At 43.9% G+C, this 22,492-nt stretch overlaps 1 protein-coding gene across 1 annotated transcript; it reads right to left on the bottom strand.

Annotated features, from left to right (window-relative positions):
• Window positions 1-6,500: 6,500 nt before the first annotated feature.
• On the bottom strand, window positions 6,501-14,699 carry LOC128425384 (proteinase-activated receptor 1). The gene is made up of 2 exons (XM_053411974.1): window positions 14,534-14,699; window positions 6,501-10,794 (listed from the first exon to the last, which is right to left on the bottom strand). The coding sequence occupies exons 1-2, from the start codon at window positions 14,601-14,603 to the stop codon at window positions 9,563-9,565; spliced, it is 1,302 nt and encodes a 433-aa protein (XP_053267949.1). The 5' UTR covers window positions 14,604-14,699; the 3' UTR covers window positions 6,501-9,562.
• Window positions 14,700-22,492: the final 7,793 nt, after the last annotated feature.

Here is a 22,492-nt window from a genome sequence, read left to right as displayed (position 1 = left end):
ATACAATTTGGGACAGTACTTCGAAAATTGCAGGCCCTCCTTGTGACGCTATGTCTGACAGTTCACTGGAAATTCAGCACATCTCCTCTGGTGTCCAGGCTCTGTAGACATACATCACTGCATCTGCGTCTGCTCTTGTTCTTGTTGAGATGGGACTGAGTCTGTCCGACCCAAGACTGTCTTGTGCCGCGATGGTTGCAGCAGCCTCACCCTGATTCTGGTGACATGGAGTTGGAGCGAATGCTGCGCCTGATGTGGTGCGTCCTGTTGAGGCAGACTGTCCTTGGAGGTCTCTATGAGATAGCAGGCTGTTGGTTCAGGTGGCTCTGATGAGCGGCTGAGGCAGGGAGGAGATCCAGTTCTTTCTGTGAATGTGAGAGCTGAGGACATTGATTAGTTTCCCTTCCCCCCCTCTTGCACCCCTGCTCACTACTTATCTGTTACATTTAACAATTCTGAATCACACATTATCAATGCTATCTAATTTATTTAGTTTTACCCTTCATTTGGTCATATTTTCCCAATTCAACTTGTAGCGCCTGTTTTTGAATTATACGAAAACTACCGTTCTCAGAAAATGCAAACTTTTCTATCCACACCAGAAGCTGTTTACAGGAGTCATCACCATGTTTCTCACACATAATTTTTGCACATCCCATTAGATCACACACTTCAGTAAAAGGCTTGCTATTAAGTTTCCCCATTTAAATTAAATTCGCAGTCACTCACTTACCAGCACATAGATGACATTAATTGATATTATTCTTATTAATTCCTTTATCAATGGGTCATCACCCCTAAGTAATGTCACTCTACCTCACGCGTCATCCCGTGCTCTTCAATACTGTACCCTCCTTCAAAGAAAAAATTTCAGATGCCGTATCGAACAATCTTCATTCCATAATCTCACAAGCAGCCTCTTCTCACCCTGGGAGTCGATTACGACTTGCCCTTCAGGAGAGGTAGACTTCGGGTCTTGGGCAATAATAATTAATAAAAAGAAAATCCCCTCACCGACTGCGCGCAGATTTAAACTTGGTCTTGAGAATGGTTTGAAGCGTGAATGAGTTAGGCATCCCGGACGAAGCCCCCAAATTGTCGTGGCAATTTCTACAATCCCACCTTTAGCAAGGAGGAAACGAGACACAATTCTCTTACAGTATTGTCACACATTTAATGCTCGAGCATGGTACATACAACAGAGTTGAGTTTGTCATATGCACACAGACAGAAGACAGTGGTTGGTATTTATACATTTGGCTAACCCCACCCATTCGGGAGGGGGTTGTTAAACAGTTAATGACACAGGAGAAGCAGCACTTCAAACATCTTCAAGCTCCTCCTAGAGAGGAACAAACTTATTGATCAGCCTCTTTGATATAAAGGAAATAGGTGACGGGTATCCTGTCCCCTGCTCTCAGACCCCTGGAGTGTAACATCTGTCTCCAAGATCCCTTCTTAGTGTCTACAACCACCACAAATCCCCCGTGCTGTAAGGTCTTTGTTAGGTGAGTTTGTGTAAGGAACATCAAAGTAGTTCCTCACATCAATCATAATGCCTGAATAGCTAATTACTATCACACTGTGTCCGGACTAATTAGATTACTGTGACTGGAGTAATCAGGCCAACACTCACTCAGTTCTACAGGAAACAGCAACATCAAAGTTACATTTGTTAGAGATTCAATGATGATCAATCCAAGTATACATAAACATGATTATATTATGGTCACATGTTACATTTCCCTTACAGGCGTCAGAGGTCCTCGCGGCTCCTGTTCCTGTCCCATGCCTGAGGGTCCTGGCAGACGCCACTCCTGTTCCGGCTTCATATGTCTTCGTTGTGCCAGCTCCAGTCCCTGTCCCACGATGGAGGGTCCCGGCAGACGTCCATCCTGTTGAGGTGTCAGTGGCCCCTGCGGAGTCTGCTCCAGTCCCTGTCCCGCGCCGGAGGGTCCCGGCTGGTTCCTGAGGTCGGAGCCCTTGTCCTCTGCCCCTGACCGGTCTCTGGGCCGCCCGCCTGAGGAGCTCACGTGCTTCGCCCTTGACCGGCCTCGGGGTTGTCCACCTGAGCCCTTGTTCTCTGTCCCTGAGCGGCCACGGAGCCGTCCCCCTGAATCTATGTTCCCTGCCACTGACCGGCCTCCGCGCCGCCTGACAGAGACTCGGTACTCTTCTTCAGAGTGGCCACAAGACGTCGGCCCGAGCCCCTGGGCACGTGGCAGTTCAGGTTTTGGGCCGTCTGGGATCCGGCCGTTGATGGGGGGGGGGCTACTGTCATGTGCTGTCATTTTAGTTTGTTGATTTCAGTCTTTTGTTGAGAGTGTTTTCTGTTTCCTGTTTTATTTTGTAGTTTCACTAACTTGTGTGTGTTTCCTGCTTCTCATGTCTTCACTTCCTGTCTGTGATTGTCTGCCTTAGTCCTCATGTGTTACACCTGTGTTCAATTGCCCCTGCCCTCCTGGTGTGTGTATATAAGTCTCTGCTCCCCTTTGTCCTCTGTCGGATCGTTTTGTTCTTCCACCCGCTGTCGTTCAACGTGATGTGTCCTGCAATCCTTTCTGCTTTCCCAGAATCCTGATCTCTTGTGTTCCCTGTGCACCTTGCCGCTCAGCTTCTGCTCCTCTGCTTCCCCAGTGTACCTGTGTTTTCTTCCTCTTGTTCTTGTCTCTCCAGTTTTCACCCTTTAGTGTTATCCAGTTTGTCTACCCCTTTAGTGTTATGTTTTGTTTTTGTCTAGTTAAAGACTCTCTTTATATTAAATACTCTTTTTGTTAAAACCTCTGCATCCTGGGTCCATCTTCTTCCACTAAACCTGACGAGTAGTGTGCCATTGGCACCTGGAGTTCCTGTATCCCCGCGTGGGATTTGATCCCTTATTGACACCCAGCAAGAGCCCCTGTATACCCGTGTGTGATTTCATTCATTTTTAACCCCCAGCAGGAGCTCCTCTATCCCTGTGTGGGGTATGAGGTTTAATCCATCCAGGAATACCCAAACAGGGATTACACTTCGCTTCTCTGCAGGGTCATTTAGACCCACAGCTGATTCCAATTGTATTTTCGGGGGGTCAATTAGACCCACAGAGAATACGGTGTGTTTCTCTTTGTGCCATTCTCCCTGACCATGACAAAATGTCTTGTCAAGCGCGTTTCACCAGAGAACAGGTTCTCGAACAGCTATTCTCCCAGCAACAATCCTCTTAACCCTACGAGGACTTGCAAGAGCAAGACCGAGAAACGGACGGACAAGCAGACCGAGAGAAGGTAGAAGAAGACCAACAAACGTACGGAAAAGCAGACCGAGAAAACTGAGATGACGACCACGAAGACTACAACCCAGTGGGTGATGCTGCTGCAGATTCATCATCTTTGGAGAATGATGTAAAAGAAGAAGAAGGACAAGACCACGGCACCACCACCACCAGAGATCTTCCTGTCAAGAAACCAAGAAATAGCATGGTCCTCGACGGAGTAGGGCCGAGAGGAGGGCCGCTGCTCCTCCTCCTCCTCTGCTGCGGGTCAAAGCGTTGCCGCTACGCCCATCGGGGTCCCCCCGGGCCCCACGATGCATGTGATGTTCCTCGCCGGTGACCTAGCCTCGACGTTCCACCTGTTCATCACGCCGACGGTAGATAACGTCATCCAGGAGATGACGAATCGGGAGCGTCATCGAAAATATGGCGACGGCTGGAAAGGGATGTACGAGACTGACCTGCGAGCCTATGTAGGGCTGCTGATCTTAGCAGACGTGTACAGCTCCCGGGGAGAGTTGCCGCCATACTGTGGGACGCCGAGAGTGGCCGGGCGATATTTTGTGCCACGATGCTCCTAAAAGTCTTTTACACATGCTCCAGACTGCTGCGCTTCGCTAACCGCAAGACAAGATGTGTGAGACGAGCTACAGACAAATTGGCGGCCGTGCGAGAGGTCTGGGACGCCTGGGTAGCGCGGCTGCCACGGCTCTACACCCCGGGGCCCGAAGTTGCTGTGGACGAGCAACTGGTTCCTTTCAGAGGTTATTCTTCTTTTTTTTATATTATTATTATTATTATGTTATTATCAGGACCAGTGCATACCTCCACTGCCTGAGGCATTTCACCTCCCACCTCTTCTCCTCCTCTGTTTCTCCCTAGGCCGGTGTCCTTTCCGACAGTACATGCCCAGCAAGCCCGCAAAATACAGATTCAAGTCGTGGGTGGCCTGCGATGCAAATCGAGCTACGTTTGGAAGATGCAAGTTTACACCGGAAAGCCGAGCGGCCGACGCCCAGTGCGAACCAGGCGTTGCGGGTAGTGCTCAATGTCAAGGAGGGACTGCACAGTCTCAACGTCACGTGCGACAATTACTTCACCTCCTACGAACTCGCGCGACAGCTCCTGGAGAGGAAGATCACTGTGGTCGGCACGATTCAGAAGTACAAACCCCAGCTTTCCTCCCCCCCGTCCTCTTGCCGCCGGGGGCAAGCACTTTCACTGCTGACCGAAATACGTCTGCCCATAGTGGAGGGAGCAGACCATCCAGGAAAGCCGGTTTCAGATGTTTTTCATAAGCACCTGGTTGGTCACCGGTTGGTCACCCAGTTGCAGGGATGCCGCTTTGCTGGTCAAACAGGACAGTCAAACGAGTCAGATAGTCAGCGACTTACTCTTCGTTGGTTGGTAGAGTCTGGTCTTGTCACTGCATCATATTGAGGAGGGTTTTGTCATTGGGGAGGAGGAAAGCAGGTGTCGAGAGGAGGACCACCACACCCTGTTAATGGAGGAAACAGAGATCTATGTGATTTTTTTCACCTCTCAGTTCCTTTAATCTTTTTTTTTTTCTTTTTATTTGAAAAAATCTTTTTTTTTTTTTTTTTCTTACATTCTGTTTCTTTTTTCCATATTTCAAGACATTTCTTATTATCTTCTCACTTTCCACTTTGTGACCTTGTTATTGGTTTTTCTTTTAGGAGTTTAATTTTGTCGACACTGAATGACCCATTATGAGGAAAAACAAAGTCTCTGGACCATATTGGAAGAAATGTCACACTTTCCTGTCCCCACTTTGCAATCTTGGCGTCCACAATGAGATCCTCTTGGCAAGGGAAGACTCTTGCTTCCGTCACTACCCATTTTTATTGATTAAGTTTACGAAATCATAATCATTCACAATTTCCCTTGTACACTCAATGTAAGATGTGGACGTCTTCACGAATCCTTGTTTCTTTCTCCGGTAAAACTATTTAAAATGCCATCACTGTTTTAGGTTTGTTTCAAGGATAGGTCAGATAAACATCATTAACAACAATAATCCAGAGACAATGACTTATACACCTGTTCCAAATAAAACCATAAGTGTTCAAATTCCTATGTCAGTTTGATTTTCTATTTGAGGAATCATCTCAACAGTCATGAAAAATTGGAATTTCAACATGCTGTCTGGCATCACTGCTACAGAAAGAGGAATCAAACCCAGCACACAGTTGCACAGTTAAAGGTCAACAGGAGGTGAAATTACCAAGTAAGGGCATGAACTTTGAGGTTGCATCCGCTAAGTGCATAGAAAATAGTCAAAACAGTAGTAAGACATTCATCACAGTAGTAAGACGCTGATCAGTGAAATTTTCCATTACAGGGATATGAAAGCAAAAACATTGATAAGAGAGACACCATAAAGCTCCATAGAGCTAAATGGACTGTATTGCCAGGCGATAGCTCTTAATCATAGAATTATCATTATTGCCCCTTAGAAACAAATAGACATGTGATCCCTTGTTAATATAAAAACACAGATTATTGCAGGTTCCATTTTCACAGCAATTCTTACCTCACTAGCCATGGGTACAGAGTGTAGATTTCAAAGAACACCCACTGACACTCCATCCTCCACAGTTATCTGGACTTGATGACGGACAAAGACGAAGCCCTAAATCTTGATGATATATCAAATAATAATTGATAATATCCCGCCTGTAAAATGCTCACAAGATTTACATAGTAAAATAAATGAATTACAACTAAATTAGAGTCAAAACCAAGGACATTTTTACCACTGCGTATACCTCTGCCAAGGTCCAACAGTCTCCTTAAATCCAGTCAAGCTGCCCTAAATTGAATACACTTACATATCAGGCCCTTAAGAAGGCCAGATTTTTTTCATTAACAACCAGAAGTTGAATTTTTTAATTCAGTTACTCCAGCAAAGCCCCTAATGGATTGTGTCACTTTGAAATTATTCTGCAGCAGTAGAACCCATGGGCTTTTAGCATCCTTTCTAACACACACATGAGTGAGGTCTTTCGTCTTTGAGTTCCTTAAATCCTGCATTGAGTATCACATCACTGAGAATGTATGGAGGAGACTGTCTGTCACTTCAAGGAAACGACACTGATCAAGGTATTGTACATAATTTGAAGTAAAATATAAGCAGTAAGTTAGTAACACTGGTGGATTGTACTTCTTACGTATTTCCTATCTCTTTTTTTCTTTTCCTAGCATAGATTTGCAAATAAATGTAGTCTAAAAATGTATAACAAATCAAGGATCACAGCTCTTTATGAATATAAACCATTTACCTTGACCTCACTGAATCAATCAGTATATTGGTTCCTCTCACAGGCAGTATTGTTGACAGCAATGTTCAAGAAAGCCTGAGGCCACAGTTTTTACCTCCACAGCTGCTGCTCACGTCTCCCAACTCCATCAGATCCGTAACAAGGACGGAGAAAACTAGGGGAGGTGTGTCCCCCAGTTTACACAGAGTTGACTCACACAGGGCCTGGGACGCCTCGCCAGGGCTCCTGCTTGTTATAAATAAAACTTCTCCTCAAAGTAATTGTCAAACTCCCCTGTAATCTCCTGATCATATGCAAAGTTCAGCCAATGGTGCTCATCCATCGTCAATTTTCGATATCAATTTTCAAACTTCAAAAAAGCCCTTCAGTCAGTTTTATGTTAAGCAGGTGGACCCAAGAAGCAGAGGTAGAGTTTTAAACAAAAAGTGTCCTTTTAATGGGAAATGTTCAACAGAGAAAACTACAAACCGAGAAATCTCAAAAAAGTCAAAAATGAATAAAACAAGAGGACATGGGGGAATGCACCAGGAACTTACTAGAGACAGATATAAGGCAGAGGATGACCGGCACAGGCGACGATGCATCAACAACGACGAACCGACAAGGACAAGGGGAAGCACAGAGACTTATATACACAGGGAAGGCAAGGTCAATTGAACACAGGTTGAACACATGAGGCCTGGTGCAGACAATCACAAAGACAGGAAGTGACAAAGAAGACACACAAGGAGTGATACTACAAAATAAAACAGGAAGCAGAACACAGGGAGTGAGAAAAAATTTGACAGAGAAACTGCTCATATACAAACATAAACACAAGGATAAACATGAAACAGAAGGAGGCATGATTATACAAAAAAAATACTCTTCAGACAGAAGCGGAAATAAACAGATGACAAAACCATGAAACCTTCACCCAGCTAATGATTCTCTTTAAATTCAGCTTAGATAAAAACCTTGCTTATCACACAGCGTGTAACATGTCTCAATGTAGTGGAAACGTGATGTAAAATGAGCAATCAGCAGATTATGAACTTTTAAAATAAAACAAGTGGTGTCAGTATAATGTCAACATGGGACAAATGCAAGGGTTATAAAATGGAAGGGTTTGGCTTTAGTCATGTTATTGTTGTAGGTTTGTGTGTGTATGCGCTTGTGTGTGAATTAGTGTGAGTTGTTTTAGCAAAAAGGTCTCAAGGGGAGAGGAAGCAGACAAGCGAAGAGAGTATGACAATTCTTGCGCATGCACAAACACACACAATCAGACCAGATAGTATCTTTACGTTTAGCAGACCCCACCCCTATGGGAGATGTCCATGAACAAGTATCATGATTATTATGAATTTTCAATATTAAGAGAAGTATGTTCAATAAATATACTCAAGAAAATGCTCAGTAATCTGTGCTAGATTATTACAACAATGTTATCAACAATCATTGCATAATATATCTAACATTATATGAATTGAATACAGGATTACATTACTGATTGCAGTATAGTTATATGGTATATTTTCAGCTGCATTCTATAGGTAAATACTAGGGATGAGCGAGTACAGCATTATCTGTATCTGTATCTGTATCTGTTAACCATATGAATTATCTGTATCCGTATCCGTACTCGGAGTAGGCGGGGCCTAACCCGGAAGTGGGTGTGATTTAACCCGGACGTGGGCTGGATTTAACCCGGAAGTAGGCCGGGTTGTCTTGAAACGGGCGGGGCTTTAACCAGTATGTTATTTTAAGCATGCAATTGATTGGGTTGATCAGAAATTGTTATATTTATTGCTGATTAGAAAGCTATTACAGGACAGCATCAGCATTGAGCTTCAGATCAATGATTTTGATCACAATAGCAAACAAATTATTTACAGAACAATTTTTGCAACAATGAATACAACACATGTTGTTGCAATTATGAAACGAAATGTAATATAATATAATATAATATATATAATATATAATGTGTGTGTGTAGCTTAATTTGTAATATTTTTTATACCACTACTACCTAGAAAGTGTCAGACACTAAAATAAAACTGGTTAGAGCCAACTGACGGTTTAAAAAAAAACAAAAAACTCCAACGACCGGCAGAGAGAGGGAGAGAGAGAGAGAGAGAGAGAGACAGAGTAGCCAGACGCTAGAGAGTAGTCAGACACTCAATGCGTGAAGTAAAAAAAAAATACTATTTAAAAAAAAAAAAAAATCTCTGACAGGCAGAGACGCAACGCGAGTCGCTTTCTACCAGCACCACGTCTGAACGAACCCACGTTTAACAGAACTCTACTGGTTAATAAGTAAGTACAAACTGAAATAAAAACAAACTTCAAGCTGAAGAAACCCTAAACGTTAACAGAAAAGACCTGCGAACCTGAGTGACTGAGAGACAGAGAGCTGTTCTGTGAGTGAGTGAGCAGAGCGGTTTGTGAAGGGGAGGAGCGCTGTGACGCTGTGTGAGGATTTTCATTCAGTCCGAGCCGAGATATTGACTCGTATTACTCGTATAATACTCGTGCTCGGCAATAGTGCTTTATCCGTACCGGTTACTCGTTTCAGCCGAGTATCCGGCTCATCTCTAGTAAATGCCTTTATATATATAAGGCTTCTCAATTTCAAATTTCATAAAACCGGGAACACTTTTAGAATTTCTATCAAATTACCTCAAAGCAGTTATAAAACAAAATTAACTAGATCGAGACAGTTTAAACATTGTTTGCACTTTGCTTAAGTCATTCAATAAAATTAGCTGGTTTTCAGACTAAATGGAATGTGGTTTCATGACATACGTCTGTGATCGCCCCAACTCTGGGAAGACAGAGGCAGAGGAAGCATTGTTATTAAATTGAGCACATGTTTAGGGTGCCATTGCTTGTTGACCACTGTCAACCAGACCGAGCCATCCAACTATTCTGCAATGTTGGTCGTATAGTATATCTGTTTTAACTGATTGAAAGCATTTGGTTTGGAAAAAAAACAGATTTTCATTTTGCCTCGAAAAAGGGAGATTTTATGGTATGCAGGCTGGGTGGTAGTCAACCTGTAGGTCACTGGATCTGGTTGTTCTCTTCCTTGTTAAGCGACTACTGAGGCCAGTAAAGGAATGTCCACTAAAGCCCTCCAAAATCTTCTCACACCTCAGTGTGCTGGATAGTTGTTTCTTGCACTGGGATGAGCCAAAGTAATAGACCAGGGGATCCAGGAGGCAGTTCAGGCTTCCTAAACACATTAACACCAGATAGGCTGCGTAAGAGCCATCAGTGCTCTCTTGGATCGCCTCAGCACCTCCGTTAAATTGCAGATAGTGGGCCATCAGTAGACAGTGTGTGGGTGTGAAACACAGCACAAATATCACCAGCACTGTTCCAGCCATCACCACTGCTCTTGTTCTCCTCCGTGAACGTCCTGGAACGCCGTGTGGGACTCTGCTCAGTGCCCAGATCACACGAGTGTAGGACCCCACTGTGATAAGCAGAGGCAGGAAGAAGAAGGCGCAGCACAGGGCAATGAAGTAGATCTTGTAGTACCAGATTATCTCGTGCACAGACTGGACGTCGTGGCAGGTGGTGATGTTCAGCTGACTGAGGGGAAAAGTCTGGTCGTGGAGGACAAGGGGCACAGTGCCAGCGAAGGACAATATCCACATGGCGACGCAGGCCATGAATGCGTTCTTTGGCCTCCGCCAAGACAGAGAGTCAATAGGATAGACTACAGCAAGGAGACGGTCCACACTAATGCAAGTTATGAGCAGAACAGAGCAGTACATGTTCCAGTAGAAGGCTGCAGTGACCACGCGGCACATGAGCGAGCCGAATATCCAGTTGTTGCCTCCAAAGTGGTAGGAGATCTTGAAGGGGAGCAGCACAGCAAAGAGCAGATCGGCACAGGCCAGATTCAACATGTAGATGGCCGCCGCATTCTTGGGTTTGATTCTCAGAGTGAAGGCCACCACTGCACAGATGTTGATTGGCAAGCTGATGAGGCAGACCAGTGTGTAGAAGGAAGGGATGAGGATGGTGGACACAGAGCCTTTGAGAAACAACAGCGCTTCTTCTGAGATTTCCACCCTCTTGGTACTGGTTACATTCAGCCCCCCCGTTCCGTTGCTGTTGGTTTCATTATGCATCAACATACTGTTGTTTCTGTTATTTCTTTCAGGAACCGTATTTGGCATTGTATATTCACGTAGAAGGAATCCCCTTTCTCTTATCGTAACAGGCTTTTCTGTCTCCTTCAGTGTAGCTGGAGAGAGAGAAAGAGAGAAAAAGTGTCAGAGGATCAAGATGTAGACAAAGATAGTTGACACAAGTTTTGCCAGATCTTTTTAAATCATATAATAAATATTCTCGGACTGAAACAATTTAGTTATTTACTTCGTCAGTTGATTATCAGCATCGGTAAAAACATTTTTAATGGGCATTGTTTAAAAACATTTAATAATAAGTTATAGTTCAAACTGTCAATCCAGAATATAATCCCCATCCACCACAGTTATCCGGACTTGATGAAGGACAAAGACGAAGCCCTGAATCTTGATGATATATCAGATAATAATTGATAATATCTCATATAAGTGTAAGTTATCAGGGAACATTATTATAGCAGCCTTAAATCCGTTAAATTGCAAATAAAGTGCCATCAGTAGACAGTTTGTGGTTGTGAAACACAGCACAATTATCCCCAGCAATGTTCCAGCCATCACCACTGCTCTTGTTCTCCTGCATGAACATCCTAGTGCGCAGCGTGGGACTCTGCTCATTGCCAAAATCACACAAGTGTGGGACACCACAGTGATGAGCAGAGGCAGGAAGAAGAAGGCGGAGCACAGGGCGATGAAGAAGATCTAATTGGACCAAATTATCTTGTTTCCAGTCTGGAGGTCCTGTCAAGTGGTGATGTGCAGCTGACTTACAGGTGTTGGGCCAGAGCCCAGCGGGGTGCCACCAGACACTGGAGCCGAGAGGAACAAAGGGTTGTTAAACTTTGGGCGGGAAAACATCCTCCTGCAGGCTCAAGAATCTCCCCCTGGTGGTGGAAAAATGTTCTGGGAATGCCTTGGAACCCCCGCTGATTTCCAAGCCCAGCCCACTCAGGTCCAGCTCTGACACTCAATTGGCTTAAAGCCAGCATCATCCTATGACCAACTCCTCAAGGAGGAGGACCTCTCAGGTAATTTAAAAGCCCATGAACCCCAAACATCGCTGCCATTTTACCCTGCTCTGAAGACAACACCAGGCCCCCTTCGGGGCCTCCCAGCTGATTTAGTTGCTAAAGGGGGCAACTTTAACTTTTAGTTTATCAGCCATTTCCTGCTCTCTGAAGACGTCAATAGACCGTTCCCGGTCTAGCTAGATGATTTTAGTTGCTAAAGGAGGCAATAATTACAGACGTTTGTTTTATTTCCATTTTGTTTTATTTCTTTATTCAGTCAACGTTTTTATTTTCAAAAGGACTTTTGCTCTTTTAACTTGAAAAGACCAAACAGGAAATTGCACGCGGAACAATCTCAGACTGTTTCACTTTCCCCACGGATTTTAGTTTTCTTTTCCCAACGATCTACAAACGGCTTCCACAGCCGTCCCCTGCAGAAGCGCGAGATTCATTCCGCTGAGGAGCACGAGCTCCACATCCCTGAAGAAGAAGGACGACGTTCATCCCGTCGAAGCAGCACGAGAAAATCCGCTGTTTGTCCGGTCCAGCGGCCGAAGACCGCTTGAGAGACCACGTGATTCACTGGCCCGACGCGCACGCACACCGCGAGGGTGGTACAGTAAGAGGCTTTATTGTCTGGGCAGATGTTAATCTAATACGTAGCGTATTGTTTTAATACTTGAATGTATTTGTTTTGTATGAGACCGCCGAGTCTCTAATGTTTAGCGGCGACTCGCCACTTCCGGTTCCCGGTTACGGCCTTGTGCCACAGTTTTTAAGCGCTGTGAGCAGTGTCTCCAGCTCATTGTGACCGTTTAAACAACTTTAAAGAGACTTTACCGGTCAAACCTCAGCACACAACGCCACTTGGGTGCTGAGTGGTAAAGTAAATGTAACTTGTCTCTGACGGTGCTTTTAAGAGCTTTGCTCTCTCCTTGTATGCTCTCTCTCTCTCTCTCCTTCTAAACCGACCTATACACACATCCGATCTGTATTTAGAATACAGTTCATGTAACATAGTTAAATCTATATTCAGAGAGGCTGGACACATCTGGAACGCCAAAGCAGAGACAAAGAATTCTCTTTGTCTGAAAATCCCTTGGTGTAATTCATGTGACGACCACCAGTGTGAGCTCCGGCCACATGGTGTCATTAACATAGACTCCATTTTGAATAACGCAAGTTAAACCACCAGTTTGGATCTATTATTGCCACGCCTCCTCTCTCCCTCTCCTCCCATTCTGGCTCTAAATTCATAACGGCTCCGCCATCTTGTTTTGTAGTCAATCCGCCATTTTGAGAGTTTTTAGGCCTTGATTCCACGAATCATGATCGGCCGCCATCTTAGATGTGACGTCACCACGTGACTGCGTCATCGCCACGCCCCCTTCTTTTTCTCTCTCTCTCACACACACACACCCACACAGACACACCCACACAGACACAGAGACACATTGATAGACACAGACAGATACACACACACAGATACACATAGATGAATACATGTGTTTTTCTAAATTGTGATAAGCGGCTGCTGTTGTTATCTTTGAAATATGGGAGTTTGTTAAAATGATGAATCATTAAATAACACTAACTTTATTTCACATGCATACACATAGACACACACACACAGAGAGACACTTTGACACAGACACACACACACACACCGAGACAGACATACATAGGTAGACCGCCGGTTTTACATGTATTTTTCTGAATTGTGATAAGTGCTGCTGCTGTGTTTATCTTTGAAATATCGGAGCTTGTTAAAATGATGAATCATTGAATAACATTATAACTTTATTTCCCCTTTTTAATAAATGCTTTTGTAATTAAAGTATCTGTAGTCTGTGATTATTTGTGCATATGTATGTGATTGCAGCTGGATTATGATTGCCTGTGCTCGAACTTAAAACCCTTCATTGTGTATTATATAATCATTAATATTAAATATTGAGATTATTAATATAATTTATCACTTGAGACTGATAACTATAGTTTGACTCGTTGGTCCCTGTAACCAGGGTGGTGCCCCGCGACAATAAGCAATGATTACAGATTTGTATTATTCTTAATTGATAATTTTATTGTTTTCATTAATTATTTTAACTATTATTAATGGATAACCGTATCATTTCTAATTAAATGTGTTACATTTCTTAATTAATAGCTTTATCATTTTTGATTATTTTTAAGAAATAATTGTTATTTTAAGAATCATATTTCATGATTATTAATAATTAGCCAACGTCAATTCTACTCCTACTATTGCACAACACAGGTAAGTGCACACAACCAGGGATAATAGGTTTGGTGTGGTCTTTGGTACGTACGTTTTGTTTTCTATTCACTTGGGTTTAGTACCTTTTGATAGAACAACTGACAATGCATTTAATATATCTGCACTTCCTCCATAGAAAAACACTTTTACCTATTCACAATATGATTGGTTAGGTCTTCTTTTCGATCCAATCATCATCCATTCATTTCCATCTATCCATCCATCTCCATCTATACATCCATGCATTCGAAACAGTTGAGCAACTGCAGCTCCTGCCATCCACACCCCAACAGTGAACCCTTTTCAAAGTCACTCAGATCTGTTCTTCTTTCCTTAAACCCATCCAAGTTAAACACATGTATGATATATACATATAACTGTACAACTCTAAACACTCCATTCATTCAGCCTTTTCCCTTTAAATTGTCTGTAGTTGATAAGTATTAAACCAACTCACCTTTTTGGTTTTAATAAAATAATGATAATAACAGTTAAAAATCAAACCAATTATACCGGTGTTATTTTTAATTAAATGTACAACGTTCTTACCGTTGTTGATCCCAGCCGAGGCAGCACATGCACACACCAGAACCAGCACTGTTCGAACCACTTGAAACATTGTGCTGGTCAAAATGGAGCAATTACAACGATATTAACAATGATTCTACTGAATATGGTTAATCCGCCTGTCAGTTCTCTGGGTGTCTCATCTCTCGCATTTATTCTGCTGCTGATCATGACCAGTGAGTTGGTTTCCTCCCAAATTCTGAAGGAAAGCATTTTTTTAAAACGAGCAGCCAATCAACAACAGCCTCTGCACACACAGAGACACTCCTGTCCACTGATGTCACCTTTCCCATCACACTGACAGGAAACACACACACTGACTGCACCATAACTGGACGTCAACTTGTATTAAAGATTGAAGGAGACAGCATTGATTCTTGGCTGCAGACAAAATAACATCAATCCTAATTCCACTTCTGTCAGACTCAGTTTGTCCACATTACAGCTACGCATTGCTACTTTTGCATGTACTTACACACATTTATACACACAGTACTATAGTGCTAATATGGTGAATTTATAAAATATATATTTTACCTTCATAAGTCTTTAAATGCATATATATGGATATGTCTGTTTCAAAATCCCCTTATACTAATGCAAAAATACGGTGTATACACTACAAACAATATTTTCTGTCAATATTCTCAAACTAAGCAGTGAACTACAGCGTACAGCTACGTCTTTGTCATGAATATTTATGGTGTCACTTTCAGTGTTACTTCTTAATCTCAGAGGATTAAAGTAGACTGACAAAGGTTCTGTGCTATTTCTTAAAATTTGGGAAAGTCTGGAAAAACTTTTCACAAACACATTTCACGGGACATAGGGAACAGAATGTGTTATATTGTATGTATATGAAGACTTTCAGTTGGGGTTTAGAGCTAATCACAGTACGGAGACAGCCTTGGCAAAAGTCACCTTCTAATAGCTTCAGATCAGGGATTTTAGTGTAGCGTTCAACACTATTGACCATCAAACTATACAGTGCCTTGCATAAGTATTCACCCCCCTTGGACTTTTTCCCATTATGTACTGTTACTAACTGGAATTCAAATAGACTTAAATAAACTTTTTCCCGTTTGATCAACAAAACATGCATAGTACTTTGGAGGTGCAAAATAAATTTTATTGTGACACAAACAATAATGAGAACAAAAAAGTTGACATCTGTTGGGTGCATAAGTATTCACCCCCCTGTGTCAATACTTGGTAGAACCCCCTTTCGCTGCAATTACAGCTGCAAGTCTTTTGGGGTATGTCTCTACCAGCTTTGCACATCTAGAGATGGAAAGGTTTGTCCATTCTTCTTGGCAAAAAAGATGAAGCTCAGTCAGATTGAATGGAGACCGTCTGTGAACCGCAATCTTCAAGTCTTGCCATAGATTCTCTATTGGATTGAGGTCTGGGCTTTGACTGGGCCATTTTAAGACATTAACATTCTTTAATCCAAACCATTCCTTTGTAGCTCTGGCTGTATGTTTAGGGTCAATGTCCTGCTGGAAGATGAACCTCTGCCCCAGTCTCAAGTCTTTTGCAGACTGCATCAGATTTTCTTCAAGGATTTCCCTGTATTTGGCTCCATCCATCTTTCCCTCTATTCTGACCAGTTTCCCTGTACCTGCTGAAGAGAAGCATCCCCACAGCATGATGCTACCACCACCATGTTTTACTGCTGGGATGGTGTGCTCAGGGTGATGGGCAGTGTTGGGTTTTCGCCACACATAGCGTTTTGCAATTAGGCCAAAAAGTTCAATTTTGGTCTCATCTGACCAGAGCACCTTCTTCCACATGTTTGCTGTGTCTCCCACATGGCTTCTGGCAAACTCCAAACGGGATTTTTTATGGATCCCTTTCAACAATGGCTTTCTTCTTGCCACTCTTCCATAAAAGCCAGATTTGTGGAGTAGACGACTAATAGTTGTCCTGTGGACAGATTCTCCCACCTCAGCTGTGGATCTCTGCAACTCCTCCAGAGTAACCATGGGCCTCCTGGTTGCTTCTCTGATTAATTTTCTCCTTGTCCGACTCTTCAGTTTGGGTGGACGGCCTCCTCTTGGTAGGTTTGCGGTTGTGCCATATTCTTTCCATTTTCTTATGAAGAATTTTATGGTGCTCAGAGAGATGTTCAAAGCTCTGGATATTTTTTTATAACCTAACCCTGCTTCATATTTCTCCACAACTTTATCCCTGACCTGTTTGGTGAGCTCCTTGGTCTTCATGATGCTGTTTGTTCAGTAATGATCTCCAACAAACTCTGAGTCCGTCACAGAACAGATGTATTTATACTGAGATTAAATTGCAGACAGGTGGACCCTATTTACTAATTATGTGACTTGCAAATGTGACTTGTGAATGCAATTGGTCGCACCAGATCTTTGTTAGGGGTTTCACAGTAAAGGGGGTGAATACATATGCACTCAACACTTTTCAGATTTTTATTTGTAAATAATTGTGAAATCCATGTAATATTTCCCCCCACTTCCAAATGATGCACTATTTTGTGTTGGTCCATTACATAAACTCACGATGAAATACATTTTAATCTGTGGTTATACCATGACAAAATGTAGAAAAGTCCAAAGGGGGTGAATACTTATGCAAGGCACTGTATATATCAAAGACTAGAACAGTTAATCAGCATGAAAGGAACCGCCCTAAAAAGTCATCTGTGCGCACCAAAGTCATCTGTACGCACCAAAGTTAAACAGGGTGTTCCACAGGGCTCTGTACTGGGCCCAATTGTATTATTTTAATATATGCTTCCACTAGTAATCAGTATCAGGACATATTTGGTAAATGTCCAAGAATTAATTTTAAAGCAGCGCAGATACAGAGCAACATTAGCTTCCATGTCTACTTTTGCAGTGTCGTTTCTAAACATGTTTGTTTGGTCTTGAGTGATGCTGGTTGGAGCTTTCTTTCTGAAACTGTAAAAGTGACCTGCAGTCATTGAGCCGTGGCAAATAAAGAGCGGCTGCAGGTCTCAGTCCACAAAAACCCTCAAGCTGTTTGATCAAAGTTCTTTCAAGTTCAACACAGTTTGCAGTATCCCAGACTAGATAATATGTTGTCATTGCTGCTCCTGAATGTGCCTGTTGTTTTGGATGTACTGTTGTCATGATCACAGTCAGGTTACAGCCACTGGCCTGTTGACATGGTGTGTGGCACAGACTACTCATGCCTGACAGTATTTTTTAGCATAGGTGGAGAAACCTATCGTAAACCAAGGTTCCGTGATCATAGATAACATCCCCGTTTTAGATTTATGATCTTTAACCAGAGCTAACTTAGCATAATGAAGGAAGACATTTTCAGGCAAACACGGTTTGTGGTCAAGACCATACCACACACCAGCTCGGAACATAGCCCCAGAGGTCCTCCATAGGGAGATCTCAGGAGGAGTGACAGTGGACTGAACTGCAGAGAGAGAGGAGGACATATCAGAAGAGATAAGTACTGTCTGTGTATGAAAAAGAGGGAGTAACATGTTAAATGTGAGTGTGACAGCCTGTTGTTGGAAAGAGGAAGTAGTAGGCAAGCCGCAGCTTTCGGGAGCATCAGCCAAATCAGTAGCACGTGTATTTGCACAACATTTGCATACAGCAACAGTCTTTGGGAGCAAAATGACCGACAGAACTGTGATGTGCTAACTTTTGAATAGAAGATCTGAGGAAGTTTCTGTGTTGCCAAAGGGCGCCAAAATCATGAGTTACACCGAATGCACATCTGGAGTCAGTGTAGACTGTGGGTGTTCTACCAGTAGCCAATTTGCATAGCCTGGATGCCAGACAAACTTAGCCCCGCCCACAACATTTGAGGTCTGGAAGTTCGGTGGTCTGGCATTGCTCCGTTGCTACCAATCAAATTGGCTTTATACGATGATAGACAGATGATCAACAGTAACGTAATCAACCATGTCATCAAAGAGCGCTTGGGTTGAATTCGTTTTTCAACAAACATGCCTGCCGCTGGAGAGCTGAGATGTGTAGATGCTGCCATTGAGTCCACTAGGCGAAAAGCAGAATTAGTGTCATGGGAAATCTTATGGAAGTTACCTGATCCCCTGAAGTTAGTGCCTATTCACAGCACGGCAGCACCGCGTTGTGATGGGAGATTTTATATTTAGTTAGGTTTCATGCAAGGAATGACAGTTATAGATGGGAATGTTATTCTGAGATGTACTTCTGTTTGTTTCAAGAACTGCAACATGTGGGGGTCAGCTTAGGAGACTCAGATGTGTATTCGTTAGAGATTCGTCTGTGCCTCTGCTGAGACAAAAGGTTTTCACACCTAGACTCTTTCATGGGTCATCCAGCAGAGATGGGGGTCTAAGAGAAACTTGGAGTCTAAGCAGATCCCTGATGTTGATGTGTAGTGAGACTTTCGAAGGGGTCCTTCATTTAGATTGGAGGTGACCAAATCTAAGCCTGAAGACAACACGCAGAGAGCTGATTGGATAAACATTCTACCTCTGTGAAAGGAGGGGCTTATTTAGTATAAATCAAATGTGATTCCATTGTTCTGTGCCATTGACCCAGTCTTACTAAGTGACAGGGTGCTCTGGTCCCTAGCCGCAGCTAGGTAGAATTGTATGAACCAGAATTGATAATTGTCTTTGCTGTGAAATGTAATAAATGTTCCATTACAGCGTTCTTCCGCGACATTAACTTAAGGGAAGCGTAAACGTACCTCGGAGAGGGGGTCTGGAGAACAAAGGGGGAGAGCAGCGGGGGGTCGCGGAGCGAAGGTGTTATCTAATTTGCATATGACTCAGGGCGAAGCCGCTGCTGAGCCTCTCTCGATTCCCCATTGGAGGAAACCAACCCTGAAAGTCACTTGTGATTGGCTGGTAGAAGCAGTTTTCACAGTTAATACAGTTAATACAGTTTTCCCCATAACTGTATTATATATTCAGTGACTGCTCAGTTTAATTAATTGATTTGGAAAGATCAGGATCAAGCAAGCTTTTGCCCTTCTGCTCCACGGGAGGTTTCTGTCCTCCCTGAGCTCGCCTTAGGACACCTGCGTTACCGTTTGACAGGTGTACCGCCCCAGTCAAACTCCCCACCTGCCACTGTCTCCTGAGCGGGTCACGCCCGGCTAGGCCGGGCGCTTGACGCCAGAAACGAGAGCCCGCTCGGGGCTCGCCTCCCCGCCTCACCGGGTAAGTGAGGAAACGATAAGAGTAGTGGTATTTCACCGCTGGCCGAGGCCTCCCACTTATTCTACACCTCTCATGTCTCTTCACAGTGCCAGACTAGAGTCAAGCTCAACAGGTTCTTCTTTCCCCGCTGATTCCGCCAAGCCTGTTCCCTTGGCTGTGGTTTCGCTAGATAGTAGGTAGGGACAGTGGGAATCTCGTTCATCCATTCATGTGCGTCACTAATTAGATGACGAGGCATTTGGCTACCTTAAGAGAGTCATAGTTACTCCCGCCTTTTACCCGCGCTTCATTGAATTTCTTCACTTTGACATTCAGAGGACTGGGAAGAAATCACATCGCGTCAACACCCACCGTGGGCCTTCGCGTCTGGCCCGAGGAGTTTTTTTTCCCTTCGGTCTTTTAGTGTAAGTAACCTTAATATCACGGCACTTTCCCTGTTGTCAGTATTTCATGAGTAATTAAGTTGCGTTACGGTGTTGTTTTTCCCCATAACTGTATTATATATTCAGTGACTGCTCAGTTTAATTAATTGATTTGGGAAGATCAGGATCAGAGCAGGGGTAGCGGTGCAAACCTGGCCTGCCTACATATATATATATATATACATACATACATATATGTTGCAACTACAGTGCAGTGAATACATCCTTGTATTAACTAATACCGCAACATTGTGCACACGTTTTCCTGGGGGTTTAGCTTCCCTTTACAATTCAAATGGCGACTATAAGGCAGCAGGGGTCACCCAGGTGTGTTGATGTACCTGAAGAGAGCTCACTGCCTCTCATGGATTTGGCTCAAAATATTCCTTCCCCTGCTGAAGATGACACTTATCGGCATGTTACCTGTAGACACAACCGCAGAGGCCTCAGTGAGGTAACCAGCCTGCTCGAATCTATGTATCTTGACCCCCAGGATGAGGATCAACATCAATCAGATGATAGTGATAATGGGGCCATTGGAGTGGCGGAACATCTGCAGGACTTACAGTTAAAAATGTAGTCTTTTGAGAACCGGTTTAAGGAAGCAGCCGATAGTACACTCAATCGGGAGGAGGGGCTCAGAGCAGCAATTGATACAGTGGCTAAGGAGGCGAAGGAGTACATTGACACGAGGCTGCAGAGATTTGATCAAGCTCTGGTATCCTGCCTTCAGCGGAGGGATAAACGGTGGGAAGAAGAACTTAAGAAGATCATCAACAAAAACCGGTCTTCATGGAAGCCTGTTAGTTCCTCCACTCCTGCTGTGGTCTTGTCTGCCGGCCGCCCGACATCTGTGAGAGATGGTTCACTCCCGACCTCAGCCGCAGCTTCAGCTAAACCACCTATTAGAATGGAGTTTCCCCAGTTTGGTGACTCGAGGAGTTCAGCTGATGTCACTGATTTCATCGAACAGTGTGAGAACTTTCTTACTCTAAGACCACTGAGTGATTTTGAGTTTTTGGGCACCCTCAACTCCGTTTTAAAAGGACCAGCACGGAGCTGGTGGTTAGCTGCCCGCAGCAAAATAGCTAATTGGGAGATGTTCAAAAATGCATTCCTTGAAGCTTTCTTGCCCACTGATTACCAGTCGGAGATTGAGGAGCAGCTCCGTTCTAATGTGCAATCACCCAATCAGTGCCTGAGGGACTTTGCTTATGATCACAGGGCACTCTGCTTGAAGTGGAGTCCCGATATGGCCAAGGAGGAGGTTGTGAGGTGTATCCTCAGATCATGTAATCCAAGGCTGGCCAGTGGCCTACTTGGCATTGTGTCCACAGTCGACCAGCTGGTTAAGGTAGGTTCTTTGATAGAGAAATACTGGAGCAACTCCAAAGACTATTGGAACCGCGTACAGCAGACCAACTCTTCAGACCGTTCTAGCAAAAAATCCAGCAGGAAACCTGAACATGGGCAGGGCCGTGGACATGGTGCGGATGTGGCTTCGGTTCTTGGCATTCCAACCCTCCTGGTGGTACCAATAAGGGTCAGAGGATCACACGGAGATGCCGTCCTGGACTCAGGCTGTACATACTCATTGATGAACAGAACCCTATGGGAAAACCTAAGGAGGGCTGGAGAGCATCTGAATGTGAGCGAAGTTCCGAGGTTCGTTATGGCCAATGGACACGAGAGTAAGGCTCTAGGGAAAATTAACCTGCTCCTCACCCTCCATGACATGCACATCTCCATCAGTGTACATATACTACGTGATGATCAGCTGTACATGCCTCTACTGCTGGGGTTAGACTTTATGTGTGCAAGCCAAATAGTCTTAATGCCTCACCTGAGGAAGTATGTTATGCCGGGGGGGAAAGAGCACAAGTTTCTAACGAAAACCCGGGATGCATTGCAGTGGGGTTTTCAAGGCTCAGTAATCAATTTCTACACGGCGGTATTTGAAGAGGCTAGCATCGAGCAGCCAAGGCTGCCTCTCTTAGAGGCTCAACCGGAGGTGGTTAGACCACTGCTGCAGAAATGGTCTACCGTTTGGACAGAGTCCACAGGTGCAACTGAGATCGTAAAGCACAAAATCATGACCACAGATGAGCTGCCAGTGCGGAAGAGAGCCTATAGAGCATCAATACATAAGCAAGCAGTCATCGAGGAGCAGGTTAAGAAGATGCTCAGAGATGGTGTGTTAGAGCCTTCCTCCTCTGCCTGGGCCTCTCCAGTGGTCTTAGTCCCAAGGAAGGATGGGACACCCCGTTTTTGTGTGGACTATAGAGGCCTCAACGCCAAAACGCATCACGATGCATATCCAATTGTAGCGAGTCTGCGACACACCACAAAATC

This window comes from Pleuronectes platessa, chromosome 19, assembly GCF_947347685.1.
Source record: "Pleuronectes platessa chromosome 19, fPlePla1.1, whole genome shotgun sequence".
Classification (NCBI taxonomy): Eukaryota; Metazoa; Chordata; class Actinopteri; order Pleuronectiformes; family Pleuronectidae; genus Pleuronectes; species Pleuronectes platessa.
The sequence above is the reverse complement of the archived record's forward strand: the minus strand, read 5'-3'. Positions and strand labels throughout refer to the sequence as shown.